The sequence below is a fragment of the Anopheles funestus genome, chromosome 3RL, assembly GCF_943734845.2.
Source record: "Anopheles funestus chromosome 3RL, idAnoFuneDA-416_04, whole genome shotgun sequence".
NCBI lineage: Eukaryota > Metazoa > Arthropoda > Insecta > Diptera > Culicidae > Anopheles > Anopheles funestus.
In genome coordinates this window covers 28,343,437-28,357,265 of record NC_064599.1, presented here as the reverse complement: position 1 = coordinate 28,357,265, position 13,829 = coordinate 28,343,437, and the positions used below count along the sequence as shown (strand labels likewise).

The 13,829-nt window shown below is 39.6% G+C and overlaps 2 protein-coding genes across 6 annotated transcripts in view; one reads left to right on the top strand and one right to left on the bottom strand.

Annotated features, from left to right (window-relative positions):
* Nucleotides 1-916: 916 nt before the first annotated feature.
* LOC125771413 (protein qui-1) overlaps nucleotides 917-13,829 on the top strand; it is a 58,304-nt gene continuing 45,391 nt past the window's right edge. For 2 of the 5 annotated variants that reach the window (XM_049441997.1, XM_049441994.1), the window contains exons 1-2: nucleotides 917-1,547; nucleotides 2,398-2,526. The gene's annotated coding sequence lies outside the window, so the exon portion shown is untranslated. The remainder of the gene's footprint in view (nucleotides 1,548-2,397; nucleotides 2,527-13,829) is intronic. The other 3 variants (XM_049441995.1, XM_049441996.1, XM_049441998.1) reach the window with 3 other exon arrangements.
* On the bottom strand, nucleotides 10,298-12,291 carry LOC125766929 (uncharacterized). The gene is made up of 2 exons (XM_049433024.1): nucleotides 10,415-12,291; nucleotides 10,298-10,367 (listed from the first exon to the last, which is right to left on the bottom strand). The coding sequence occupies exons 1-2, from the start codon at nucleotides 12,289-12,291 to the stop codon at nucleotides 10,298-10,300; spliced, it is 1,947 nt and encodes a 648-aa protein (XP_049288981.1).

Genomic DNA, 13,829 nt, shown 5'->3' with positions numbered 1-13,829 from the left:
ACAGTACGCATTTAGCACCATAATAATAAATAATTACAATACCATCCGTTTTGTTATTGGATGTATAAAGGTGAACTAATCCCGGATGAAATAGTTTCATCCCCTTACTCACCTCTCGCACGTTTCAAGAGGGAGGAAGAAATCTCGTTAATTAGATGCAAACTTGCCACCACTAAGAAGATGACATTGCGTTGCTACAAGTAGCCACAATGAGTGTATGTTGTCAGTGGCAAAACTGTGTACGACTCGTGACGATAGCGCATCATATACAGGGTGGAGAGTGTAAAACGTTCAAACGGGGTACGAGCGAAACTTTGTGTACAACTACTAAACAGTAATAAACAGCAGTAGCGAAAACGAAGCGGCCTAACCGCCTTGTTGGTGGTAGCAGATGGAAATGTAAACACACTTTTCCCGGTGTTGGGTCCCATTGCTTATAATGAAGCAGTGCAGGAGGGTTTTGCCTGTATCTCGCTAGGATGCATCTGTTTATGTCTCACTATTCCCCCTGGAACCCCTCCAGGGAACTTTACCTGTGTGTTGCACCAACTCCTGAAAGTTGTCTTCGGTTAAGAAACGACTTGTGTGTGTGTGTGTGTGTGTGTGTGTGTGTGTGTGTGTGTGTGTGTGTCTTTGAGTCAACACAGATTATGTAAGGTAGGAAGGCACGGGAGGATACTGGAAAAGGGAGGTGGGAAAGGAGACGTTTACGTGGCAAAAGTAAACAGTGCGGTAAAGCTATGGGGGAATTTATCTTGTTGAATGGGGCTTCCTACATCGTCTGTCTGGTGTGGACTAATTATTTATACACTTTTTTTAAAATAGCAGACATGTGCATATACTAATTAAATTTGCCCTATAATCTATAAAATGCAATTAATCAAACAAAGGAAAAAAGAGCAATAAAAAGAATGTTCTATTCCCTCCCTAGTAAAGCATGTTTCCGTACAAGCTTCTATCATCTCATTCCATGATACACACGATATAAGCTTTGTTCCTTAAACGCAACGTGTAAAACCCGATGAAATGCACCCCGTAAAAGGAAACTTTCCCCTTTTTATAAAAGGTAGCTAACGAAATCTGGCGAAAGACCGGGAGCGTACCCTCACTACGGGGAGCGTTTGTTCGCACCTTTTCGCGAGAGCCATATGCTCCAGCTCGGGTCCAGATCATCAATGCGTAAGGCTCCAAAGTTCGTGTTGCTGTCGCAGTTGCTCCAATGCGGTTCGTACGTTCTCTTTAGCAAAGAGGCACACGCTCTCACCGTCCGTTCATTTCACTCATCGACCGTACACTCATCCGTGCCGTGCCATTTCGCTCACTCGCGATGCCGATGCCTTCGGTTCTGCACAACCACGGGTACGATGCTGATGCTGCTACATGCCTGCCTGCTGTAACAGGTTGGTATTGAGTTTTCGCGCGAGAGCAGGTCAGTTCGAGATAAGCTTTCGATCAGTGCGGTTGGGTACGGATTGGTGCATATTGTTTTTTTCCTTCCTCACTCTCCAAACCTATCAACATCTGAGGTTGCCCTGCTACTAGTTGTGGTTAGTGAAAGCATTTTATTTGTTTTTTTTGTTCAAACTGTCTCGATTTGCTTAAAAAAAAACTTGTGGAAGTTTATTAGTGTAAAAAAAGTACCAAAAAGTTTACAGCGCAAAATTCATTCAGCGAGTGTGCATTTGGCTTGCGTTTTTTTTTTTGTTGCGTTGAAATTCAATCTCTTCCGCAACGTACTGTTCGTGATTAGCAGTTATCTTGTTTGCTCTGAATCGCGTGTAAAGCGAAAGCGAGCATAAATAGGAAGAAAAAAAGTGCAACTGAGTTTCGTGTAACTTAGCACAACTGATTCTGTGTGCGGAAAGGCTGATCTCATCGGGTGGTGAAACAAACCAAAAAAAAAAAAAAAGTTACCCTACCTGATACTACTGCTGCTCCTGTTACACTGCTTTCTGGGTAGCAAAACATGGATTATGTGTACTGGCTGCAGTTAGATTGCTCGAGCTTGGGTGTTGGTGTGGGCCTGATTTGTTTCGGTTTAATTTTTAAAATTCCATCATGTTTTGTATCAAGTGACATCGAAAAAAATCGAGCTTTACTAAAATGAAATGTGTTTTTGTGCAGCAATCCTTCGCTGGTGGTTTAAAAATATTGAAGAAAGTGTTGAAATAATTTAAAGTACAATTAATAGCTAATGTATTATAAATGGTATCCACAAAATTGTTTGTTCCTAATACAAAAAAACAAGTCTAAAACTTGATATACATATTTTTTCTGTTGAAATTATTTGTTTTCCTAATGACGCAATTCACGAACCAATTTTTAGAAGAATTAATTTTAAATCACAAAAAAACCTCTCGTACTCATACCAATGGATGCAAATAATTTACTTTGTAGTGCAATGTTTAATACGGATGTTATGATTGTTGTTGAAAAACCAGTATAAATTAAACATTCCAGTGCCTGCAAACAATGATGGCAATGAGAAAATAAGAAAATGGATTAATCTACATGTGAAGAATCAAGGTAAGATTGTTTGTGAAATATAAGCGTAGACATTCATGTTCACTTTACAAAACACTATAAAACCAAATACAATACGGAAGAAAACAAAAGGTTTGAACAAACTGAAAGGAATGTGCATTTTTGGTGAAGGTTTTTTTTTGCAAAACCATCGAAACCCAATCGATCTATTTTTAAACGCCCTTGCGCTCCGTTTAAATAAACCACAGTTCATGTGATTTGAAGGTTTACTGCCGCTCGTCATGTTTATCATCACCTATTTCTCCAGTTCATCATTTGAGTTTTGTATCCATCCAGTAAACGTTTATTACTACCGATTTGGAATTTGTTTATAAGCAAGCGGTAGCATTGGTTTTTGTATGTGTTTAATGGCCAGTTTCAGCCTGGGTATGGTATGTTGTAAACATTCATGTTTCATTGATTGTACACTTTCTCTGCAGGGAGACATAAAATTACTGAAATGATTACCGAGAGAACTTGTGCTTTATACATGTTTTGTGGTGTTTTATGGCGATAAAGCTTTTTGGGGTGCAACATTATTCACGATTATAAAGTAGATTGAATATTTGCTTATGGAGTATAACGATTTTATAGATTTAGGAGCACTAACTGTTTAATGCTTAAAATTTTAAATTTTAAAAATATTGTCCGTTGAGAAGCTGAGTATTAAATTTTGAAAAAATGTAACTTGAATTAAAAATAGTTCTTTGCATAACTTCCTAACTTACAATTATTTCAATGATTTGATTTCAATTCAAATGATTTCAATTATACAGGGTTTATCAGCCCATACAACAAGCTTTAGAATGACATAAACAACACAGAATTCGTTATAAACAACTTTTTCAGACTTGAAAACACATTACATCGTTTTAGCTACACTGTTTCAATAGATAAAACAACTTGAACATTTGTTTTGAAACATTTCAGATTTGCCAAGGTTTCTATACCTATATGATGCACATAAATATATGATGCAAAATAAACAGAGTCGTACAAATTTATTTCATTTATGTCCTGATAAATAATTAATCGAAAAAAGTCGAAAAGTAATTTGGTTATTGCCCGCACAATTCTTCGGTTTACAGTTCAAACTTCGATGTGCATCATATAGGTATAGAAACCTTGGAAAATCTGACATGTTTCAAAACAAATGTTCAAGTTGTTTTATCTATTGAAACAGTGTAGCTAAAAAGATGTAATGTGTTTTCAAGTCTGAAAAAGTTGTTTATAACGAATTCTGTGTTGTTTATGTCATTCTAAAGCTTGTTGTATGGGCTGATAAACCCTGTAAGATAATGAGGTTAAATGAAAACATATAAATTTCCACTAAAAATGTTTTCCCCCTTTTCGAATGTTATTTCGGATGGAAGTGTTACACAAAACTATAAAGTTAATAATATTAATGTTTAAGTATAATTGCAAAGATACCTTTTTATGAAAAATAAACTAATTTTAACTATTGTAAAACATTCCGTTAAAGTTAAATGTATGGACTACATGAAAACGATACACATGTTCATTCTTTTCCATTTTTGCTGTTGATCATTTGATCGAAAAAAAAGGATTCAAACAGAACTACCGAATCGATGAAAGGAATATGAAGCGAGGAATAATTTTCAAGAGCAGCTTCTCAAAAACCTGAAGCACGAGAAGAAGAGAAAAAAACCCCAACACAAAATAACAAGATGCTTGCAACGTACACTCGAACGTATAAACAAGTGATCATCATTATACAAACAAACAACTTTACGTTGACTTACACCTCGTTTTTGTGACGTACGCCAGCAAAACTTAAACTTGGACTTGGGCCATACTACTGAAACGCTGAAACACCATGCGCCTCCATCCGCAAAGAAATGCTACCAAACACCATGCGCCTCCATCCTTTACAAAATCCCACCTTACCAACAACCATGCGTCTCCATCCATAACAAAATTCAAACCTTACCAACAACCATGCGTCTCCATTGTGTGTTTTTTGTCGTTTTTCTTGCTTGCATCGTCTTACTTGTACGGTTCGTAACGAATTTTAATAGCCGTGGAAAATAAAAAATCGCGCTCGTGCTGCATCAAAAGTCATGCAGCTAGGCTAAACAAACTGCCAACCATCGAATGGCGCTTGATGACGGGGTAATGTAACTGCAAACAAACAATACATACTAAAGCGTTAGTTGGTTTTCTTGTGTGCTTTCGTTTACGGGGGTATCGTTTTACCATTCTGCCGTTAAGTGATGTTTTAGCAATTAGTTCACCCTACGCATTTCTGTAAGCAGCGGCAGAATGATGTCGTCTTAGAGAAAAGGCGAACTAGCAAAAGGAATAATGAGTGCTTTAACAGTGCGATGTGTTCGGCAACGGTGGTCTTATCGATTATTTACAAATTTTATCTGGTGTATACCCGAAAACAAGCTGGCAAGCTGTACCGTTTGTGGTCGGATGTGGTCGTTGTATTATCGATGTGTATTTGGTATGAGTTGGTTTGGTCACGCCTAGGTGATGGCTCGATGAGACAGGGTTCGAATGGATCGGAATGACCCAAAACCAATCACACGACAGATGTGATGAATCCCAAATCATTGATTGAATGAAACATTGTTACATCATGGATATTGATTATGCGTTTGTATTCGTATTAATACACAAACATCGATTTTGTGTGTGGGTTTTTTAGTTCTCCAAATAAATTATTAAAGTAACAGAAATTACGAAAAATTATTTACCGTTTCGTAATAGCTGCTGAAGATTGTTTTATTATGACACGTATATCAATCCACCCAAAAAATGAAAACAATTGTACAGAAAACATCATAATAAACGTCCCAATAGACAAGATAGCAAGTCCTCACCATTAAGTACTTTCAGTTTGTCTTTTTTTTTCTTCTCTTAACCACATAATGGAAGTTTTGTTTTCCGGCTTGTTGCACCATAACCCGAATGCCTTTCGGCATCAGACCGCAGGCTTGTTTTTTTGTTCCATTTTGTTGATTTTTCACATATTGCGTTTGTTTGTAGTAGCTTCGTGTGAGACTGTTATTTTATCTTGTTTCCAACATACCCACCAAAAACGTGTGTCAACAAGCGGTTTGAATCTTTGGCAGCGCTCTAGGGCCCAAGATCAGTATCAGCGAAACGGCGATACGATAAGCGTGAGTGTGCAACGAGCAGCTTACGAGCGGTCGACACAGTGATGGCGGGTTTTACGGTCGGATGGTGTTAGTGTTTCGGGGAATGGTGCAGACCGAGGGGGATAGTGTTTAAATATTTACCTAAGCCATCCGCTACGATACCTTGTTTTTTTTCCTTTTTCGCTGTTTTGCTTTCTGCCGCTGGCGCAGCATTTTTGATGGGGCGTTAACGAGCGAAAAACAGCACCGGGAATGGGTTGGCCGTCATAATTGTGTTAAGGGTTTCGGTTGAGGCTTCCGTATTATGAGCGTACGAACCGAAACCCGGCTGGTGTACGTAAATTGTTCGCAATGACGAACGAAATTAATTTATCACCAGTGAAGAAATTGTTTTTGTTCCCGCGTTGCATGAAAAACTGATTTCTAGGGGGTTGGTTTTTGTTCCGATGGCACTACGGTTAACAAACCCGTTAGCTGGTTATAATTATTAATCACACCACGAAACGTTCCATTTTTCGCTTTACTGGTGTCTTAATTACGAAACGCGCGTTGTTTGGCGTGGGGTTTTTAGCTCAAGCCGGTGGCATCCTGCATTAGAACTGCCCCCAAAACTGTTATGTTTCATAACTTTGCAAAAATATTATTTTATGATGTAATGATAATTAACATTTTCCGCTTACATTCTTTCATTATTCACTTTTTTATTCACATTAAAACATTTCGTCTACCAACTTTTGTAAGCGCCGCATGACATTCTCGGTAGTTCACTTAACGACAGTTAGAACGTTTTGTGTTGAGCCTTTTTATGGCTTTTTTTTCTTTCTTTGCTTGCGTCATAATAAATTACTCTTCGCCGGAATAAGCAAAAGACTGGCCGGGTTGCGAGATAAAAATAAACCCAATCGATGAACCCAAGATGGATTAACTGGTATCATTGAGTAGTGAGAAGTAATTATTAATCTAGATCCGTTCGAGCTCGATCGATCATTTGTCGTAAGAGCGAGTCTTCACCGAGTGCCGTACGATGTCGGGCTCTCGTTTGCTGTGTGGATAATGATGCTGGTTAAGACAGCTGTAATGAATTGTGTGTTGTTTTTTGTTTTATTTCTCTTCCCCAGCTTGTTCCAGGGATGAGAGTGTTGCCTTATTGTCGATTAGGATCCAATCTGCGCTTTGCCATTAAATGGTGAGCAATAAAATTGTGCTGAACGTTGCGAGCGGCTTACGGTTTTTTTTTGGAGGAAGAATTTTATCGACTATTTGTGCGTTAATTACCTTCACGCGATTGGGTACGCGAGGCAATGAATTACGGCGCAGGCAAGCCGCGGGTGTAGATAATGAATGTTATTCAAATTTAGTACCGTGTATAAAACAATTTCCTGATCTTAATATTGCACTTTGTGGAACAATTCAGATGGTTGTGAGTGTAGTTTTTCCCTCGATGGATGGGTGGACTTTTCTTACAATTAAGCAATAAAATTTAAAGACAAATTAATATATGGTTACTAGCTTAGTTGATGATTAGTTTGCGATTGATTTTTTCTACAATCGGTTTTATTATGGAAACTAATTTATTTTGCGATAGGCATATACAGGTAGTCCCCAAAATAATCAATAATTTTTGCATATGTCCAATTTCACTGCAATTGCGTTTAAAATTAAGTAAGAGAATCAATTTCGTTCCTTGCTCATTATAGATTCCGAATTTTAGGTGATTTTTTGAGGGAAAGCCTCAACAAAGAATAGTTTTAAAAAATATTTGATTTAATTAGAAGATAATTTTAAGCAAAATTTTAACTTATTTCATTCATTTTTGTGCTATAAAATCACTTAGCTGTCAAAATTTAAAATTACTTGCTCCTAGTTGACCAGTCATTCTTGCATAAGAAGAGTCAGGAGTCAGTTAAGGTTTAGTAACTCCGGTCAGGCATGTTCCTAAGTAGAGTATTACGCGACTCAGCTATTTTACAAATCTGCTCATAACAAATTTTCATAAAAGGCATCCATATACTGGGCAAATATTTTCCCAGACAGCAGTTTCTAGCTACATTCTCTCCTTTTTGGGCAGCTCAAAATGGAGCTGTACTGTAATTTTCAATTCTTTGAAGTTTCTATAACATCTTCACGTTACAGCTACATGTTTTCCTATGAATTGAAATCAGTTCACTGCAACCGATGTTCATTACTACGAAGAATCCCGCAATGGACTATCTCGATGTTTGATTTTTTATTATTATGATTGCTACCAGGGTGTTCTTGGAGGATGAAGAGACTGGATTAAAAATATCTGTCGTGCACATTCCTCCGCAAGATTTGTCCATTCAGTATCATCGTGTAACGTTTCTGTATCTTGTGTTGGTCCTTCTCAGAACAAATATCTACAGAAGATACGTTTGATGTTTTTTTTGCCAATGTGGACTGGACTGGTTTGGGAAGATTTCATGTTTCATTTCTCATCGTCAACCGCATCGAACGACTTGCCATTTGCTGTTTTTGAGCCAGCTATTGATTAGTGCTTGAATTATGCAAAAAAAAACCCTTTTTGGAACAAATTGGAAAATGGCGGGCTTCTTGCGCGAGCTGTACAGAGTGTAAGCAACTTTTGGTTAAGAAGAAGATAATAACGATCTAATAAATGAAGTTTACCAGCGCTGGATGGAAGTTTTAGTCCTGCGTGTCGCAACGACCACAAACCATACCTTTCAACCGGAGCTTACCGTACAAAATGCTGAGTCAAACTCGAACGAAATGCTGCTTGGGGAAAAATTCGGGGCCTGTTGATTCTGGTATCAGATTTTGCAAACTGTTCGTAATTTTGTGTCTGGTGCCCTTTTTGTTCCTCTTTTCTTCGTTTTGATATTGAACGGCATTTTGCACGCACGCTTTGGCTTGATCTTTCCTGGCAAAAACCCTTACCAGCCAGGCAACACACTAGCACAGACACAGTCGTATAATCCATCGGGGATATTACAGCTCCCCAAGGGGGGCCGGAAGGTGACTTGGGCGTACGGAGTAATGCTACGCCAGCAAAGCATGAATTTAATAACATTAATGATACGGCAGTGGTCCCATTGTTGGTCGGTTAGGTCCGCGCAACAGGTGTGCTGGTATACGTAGCTGACGATGTGTTTGTATATATATTTATATATATTGTACTGCAGGGTACTGGTGGATCCTACGTTTTATATACACGTAAATAATGATACTTGCCAGCCGACAAAAGCCGCGTTGAGTTTTCCATTTAAACTCTTAAAGCACATAACGTTCGGGTGCAGTTTGTAAAATTCCGTAAATTTTACCTGTGCTGGAAAATTGTTCACACTTGTACTCCACTTTTTAACGGCAAATAAACATCAGCATAAAAAAGAGCATTACTGTTGTGAGAAATTCTCACGGAGTGCTGGCTGTAAATTTTCGGAGTTTTTTCCACCAAACCGAGAAAGCCGTAATCGTCGCGCGCCGTTCTGTTTGTGACTGTGTATTCGTCTGTCAAGTTCATTCGTACAGTGTTCATTTTGCTTAATCCTAAAGTTCATTTCCAGCTCTAGATGACAAGTCCAATTAACTAATCCCCTTTCAGTTCGTCCGTGAAATATTTCATGCAATTAATCCTAATTAATTCCTGTAACTAATTCTCGTAAATATTGCATGAAATTCTTACTGTATTTTCGACATTCCCGGCCACCAAAGAAGGAACTTCTTTTAATTCATGAAACCTAATAAGCTAACGAAATGTAATTCGTAATGTGTACCGGAAATTGTACGATTGATCTGCATTGTGATTTGATCGATTGTTGCCGTAATCGATGAACTAGCCTAAACTGTCAGTTTTGTTTGCATTATCCTGTATGCGAAAAATGCGTGTGTGCATACTTAAGGTGCGAATGATTGCTAGCCTTCCAAATGTTGATATCACGTTGCTGCTGAGTACAGTTATCTCAACCGGCCAACCACGCTTGAGTGTATCTCTGAGATTTCTTTTGCCACTAAGGTAAGTAAGTACGTTCCATCCTGATACTAACTACCTTCTTCCTTTATAGATAACTATGCGAGCTAGATATTTGATTGAGCTGATCGACAGCTTCCCTAAAGTTCCCGTACAAACCTATGGGAGAACTTTCTACCGTAATGAAGTGTACTGACACTGTTCGCAAATTTAACTATTGCCTCCTATACTACGCTGAACAACGCTACGAATGTGCGCATGTTAGATACGAACGCGATGCTGTTGTTCCGACCGAAAAAGCATAATTGGATGCCGAGATGAATGTATGTGAATAATATGTGTGTAGTGAACCCGGCCACCGTCACACATATTCCCGAACCGTCCGCAGATGATGTGTAGTAGCACCACATGATGAAACTCATTCCGATTGAGTAGTGTAAAGAGTGTGTAAATCTCTTTACCCCGAATATGATGCCTGATGAAGCCCGTTGCTTCGCGATGAAATGATACGCCGATAAACGTGTGATGGTATGTAGATATTGATCATTCCAATATTCCACTTGTAGATATCGATCTTGTTGTTTTCTGTTCTTCGCAAACCCAGGCTGGTGAATGAAACCAGCGTTTATGATCCGAATGATAGTTTGGTTTCCAACGATGTGACACGTTTGCATGATAGTTTACCGAATTGTCACGAGGGCTATACTTCCAGCGCTTGGAATGACGTTCGGCCCGAGAAATACATCGGTCTGACCTTGACTTCGATGCCTCTAAAACGATGCCAAAATTATGGTAGTGAGGTAAATGTGCAACATACCTTCCAGGAACTTTATTATAAACAGTGGAACCCTTCTGATTTGTTTTCTCTTCCGTAGGTGGACTTCCGTAGCCCGAACGATGACATGGTTGAAGAAGTGTACCGTTTGATGCATTCCCTGTCACGCTCCAGCCGAATGATGTTTCCACGAGCCAAGGTTTGCCCGTGCCCATAGATCGTTTTCGTCCTGAATGAACCTCCCAGAACGTGTCTCCGCCGATTACGATGTCTATGTTGCCCGGAACATTAAATGAAGGATCTGCCAGTTGCAGATCGGGCATACTCCACGATGAAGTATCGATGGGTGTAATTGGAGTATGCGCAAATAGTGACTCCAAAACGAGGAACTTCAGATGATTTGAATACGATTGATTCCTCGATGCCACAGTTGCGACGATCGACCCTCTCGTCGACTGTGCCGTTTTTCCGATGCCCGTGACTGCCACGTTGATTTTGTTTCGAGTAGCCGTAAGCTTCCGAGAAAGTGATTCGGAAATAAAATTCGACATGGAGCCTGAATCAAGGAGCGCCCTTGCCTCATGTTTCTTTCCGTCGTCACCCACGATGAATAGGACAGCCGTTTCCAGGATCACCGAACTGCGATCGTCGTGAGCTGCCATCGTGATCGTTGTAGTGGTAGGAACATGCAAGAGTGTATGGTGTCGCTGATGACACGTGCGACAAGCATGCTCCGACTTGCAGGATTTCACTTGATGGGAATCTCCGAGACAATTCCAACATAAGTGTTTCGATGTAACCACTTCCCGACGTTGCTGCACGTCCTTACTGCCAAACACCGGACAGTTTCGTAAGAAATGGTTCTCCGTACACTCCAAGGGACACTTCGGTGGTGGTGATACAATCATCCTACTTGATACTGGTTGTGCTACGGCTGAGTGAACGATTGTCTTCCGCGAACTTGGATAACGCTGCGTACCAGCCACCTTAGTGGTACTAGTGTCATCTTCACAAGTAGTACTCCGAGTCGCCTTCAATATTTGTATTCGATCTTGTACAAAATCGATGAGCTCCTTGTATTTGTCCTTCTTGGCATGGACCGAATGCTTTTCCCATGCTAAAACAGTAGCGTGATCTAGCTTCATAACCAGTAAATTTGTCAACGGTGTATCCCAATGATCGATGGGCTCGTTGAGCTTTAGTAACCCATTCACATGACGAATGAATTCATCCACCAAATGCACTAACTCATCCACACAGTCCGCGCGTACGGGCGGAAAGGAATGTAGCTTCCGATAATACTCACGGATTAGTGTACGTGGATTATCGTACCTTTTTAGAAGAGCTGCCCACGTCACCGAGTAGTTGTCCGCTGTCAACGGCGTGTGTTCGAAAGGAAGCCCCGCTTCCCCTTTCAATGCTGACAGCAAATATTCCAGCTTCGCAATCGAAGGAAGCTCCGGTGAAGCGTCGATCATCGCGATGAATCGGTCACGAAACGACAGCCATTTCGTTTGGTCGCCATCGAATGATGGCAACTCGATCTTCGGAAGACGTAGATGTGGTGCGTTTGGCCGACCAAACGCAAGCGTTGAAGAAGCCAAACCCGATGTGTCGTTTAGCGTACCCTCTTCCCGTCGAAGGTTGTCCCGTAGGAAGGATTTTAGCTTCCTACACCGCTCCTCGATGTTGATCCTGTCCATGATGCAAGCTTCAATCGCTTCATTACTGTCATCGAGCTCTTCCAGTTTCGTTACCGCGGTGAAGAACCCTTCCTTATGCCGTTCCAAGTCCTCTAACGCCTCCGGAATTTGCTTGGCGTCATCCCCAGAAAATTGCACTTGGAACCGTTCGAGAGCACTTATATTTTCCACCGCGATCCTTCTTTTTAGTTGAGCGGCCTTTATCTTCTTGTCCATGATTTTGCACGATATGAAAACACTCACAGGACGAAATTAAACACGAAAGAAAACGTTTAAGTTTGGCGCGAAAATTCAAATAACGATGGCGCTGAAATCGTTGGCCGTTGCCCTTGATGCGGAGCGAAACGCGATGGCGTGAAACGACGCGACGAAGAATTGTACACCTTGCCCTTGTTGCAGAGCGTTAAACCGACCGAGCTCTTGTTGCAGAGCTTTGAACGAAAAAAAAACTCTTTGAATTCACAATCCGGTTCGAAGGACCAAAAATGTGAGAAATTCTCACGGAGTGCTGGCTGTAAATTTTCGGAGTTTTTTCCACCAAACCGAGAAAGCCGTAATCGTCGCGCGCCGTTCTGTTTGTGACTGTGTATTCGTCTGTCAAGTTCATTCGTACAGTGTTCATTTTGCTTAATCCTAAAGTTCATTTCCAGCTCTAGATGACAAGTCCAATTAACTAATCCCCTTTCAGTTCGTCCGTGAAATATTTCATGCAATTAATCCTAATTAATTCCTGTAACTAATTCTCGTAAATATTGCATGAAATTCTTACTGTATTTTCGACAACTGTTTCGCACGGTGTACTTGAAGTTTAAAGAAAAGTATGCTAACATATAGGAAAGGGAAAGAGACGATAAAATTTTAAGAATCTTATTTAGTTATGAGCAACAGCATTTTTGAACACACTGAAAAATGTTTGATAATGATAATGGAAAATGGAAAACTAATTTTCATAACTCTTAACTCTCATGCTAAACATGATTATATATGTTGAATATTGAAGAAAACAAGTTTGGTCGATTTTTTTTAATACTTTAAACTAAAAATAATAATACTTATTGAAACGGAATTTCTCTCAGCTGAAACAGAATTTCCAGATTTAGCAAAAGACAATTTCAGTTGAACTTTTTCCATTCAATTTATTTCATTTTTTAATCTATATATATAAAATTCTCGTGTCGCGGTGTTAGTGTGCAAACTCCTCCGAAACGGCTGAACCAATTTGTATGAAATTTTCGCTGAACGTTCGTTAGGTATGAGAATAGGTTTAGCGCTATAGTTCGTTTCGCTAGGTGGCCTCTGGCCAATATTATGAGTTCTTTTCTGTTTTTCCTGCGGGAGTTACCAAGTAGGCATAGCCATTTTTTCAACATGAATAACTTTGATCACTACTGAAACAAAAAAGTTCTAACGAATAAATCAATCAAAGTAGGTACACATGACGATTTATTTGTCCAATTTTATTCAATAAAATGTAAAGTGTGTGATAAGTAAGTAAAAAGCAAGATAAGTGTGGTAATATTTATAAAATGTAAAAATTAAAAATGTGTAGTGATGGTCCTCCGCATCATGAACATGGTGCAATAAGTCCTTCGTTTTGATACGTACAAGAAGCCCAAGCGACTCAGGAGTTGCTCGCAGTTTAATTACTGTTCAATAGCTCATGTAATTTTTTTTCCCTCAAAGGTACATTCGGCGATACATGAACTAGCCCAGAATTTTTCGTTTCGCTAGGTGGCCTCTGGCCAATATTTTGA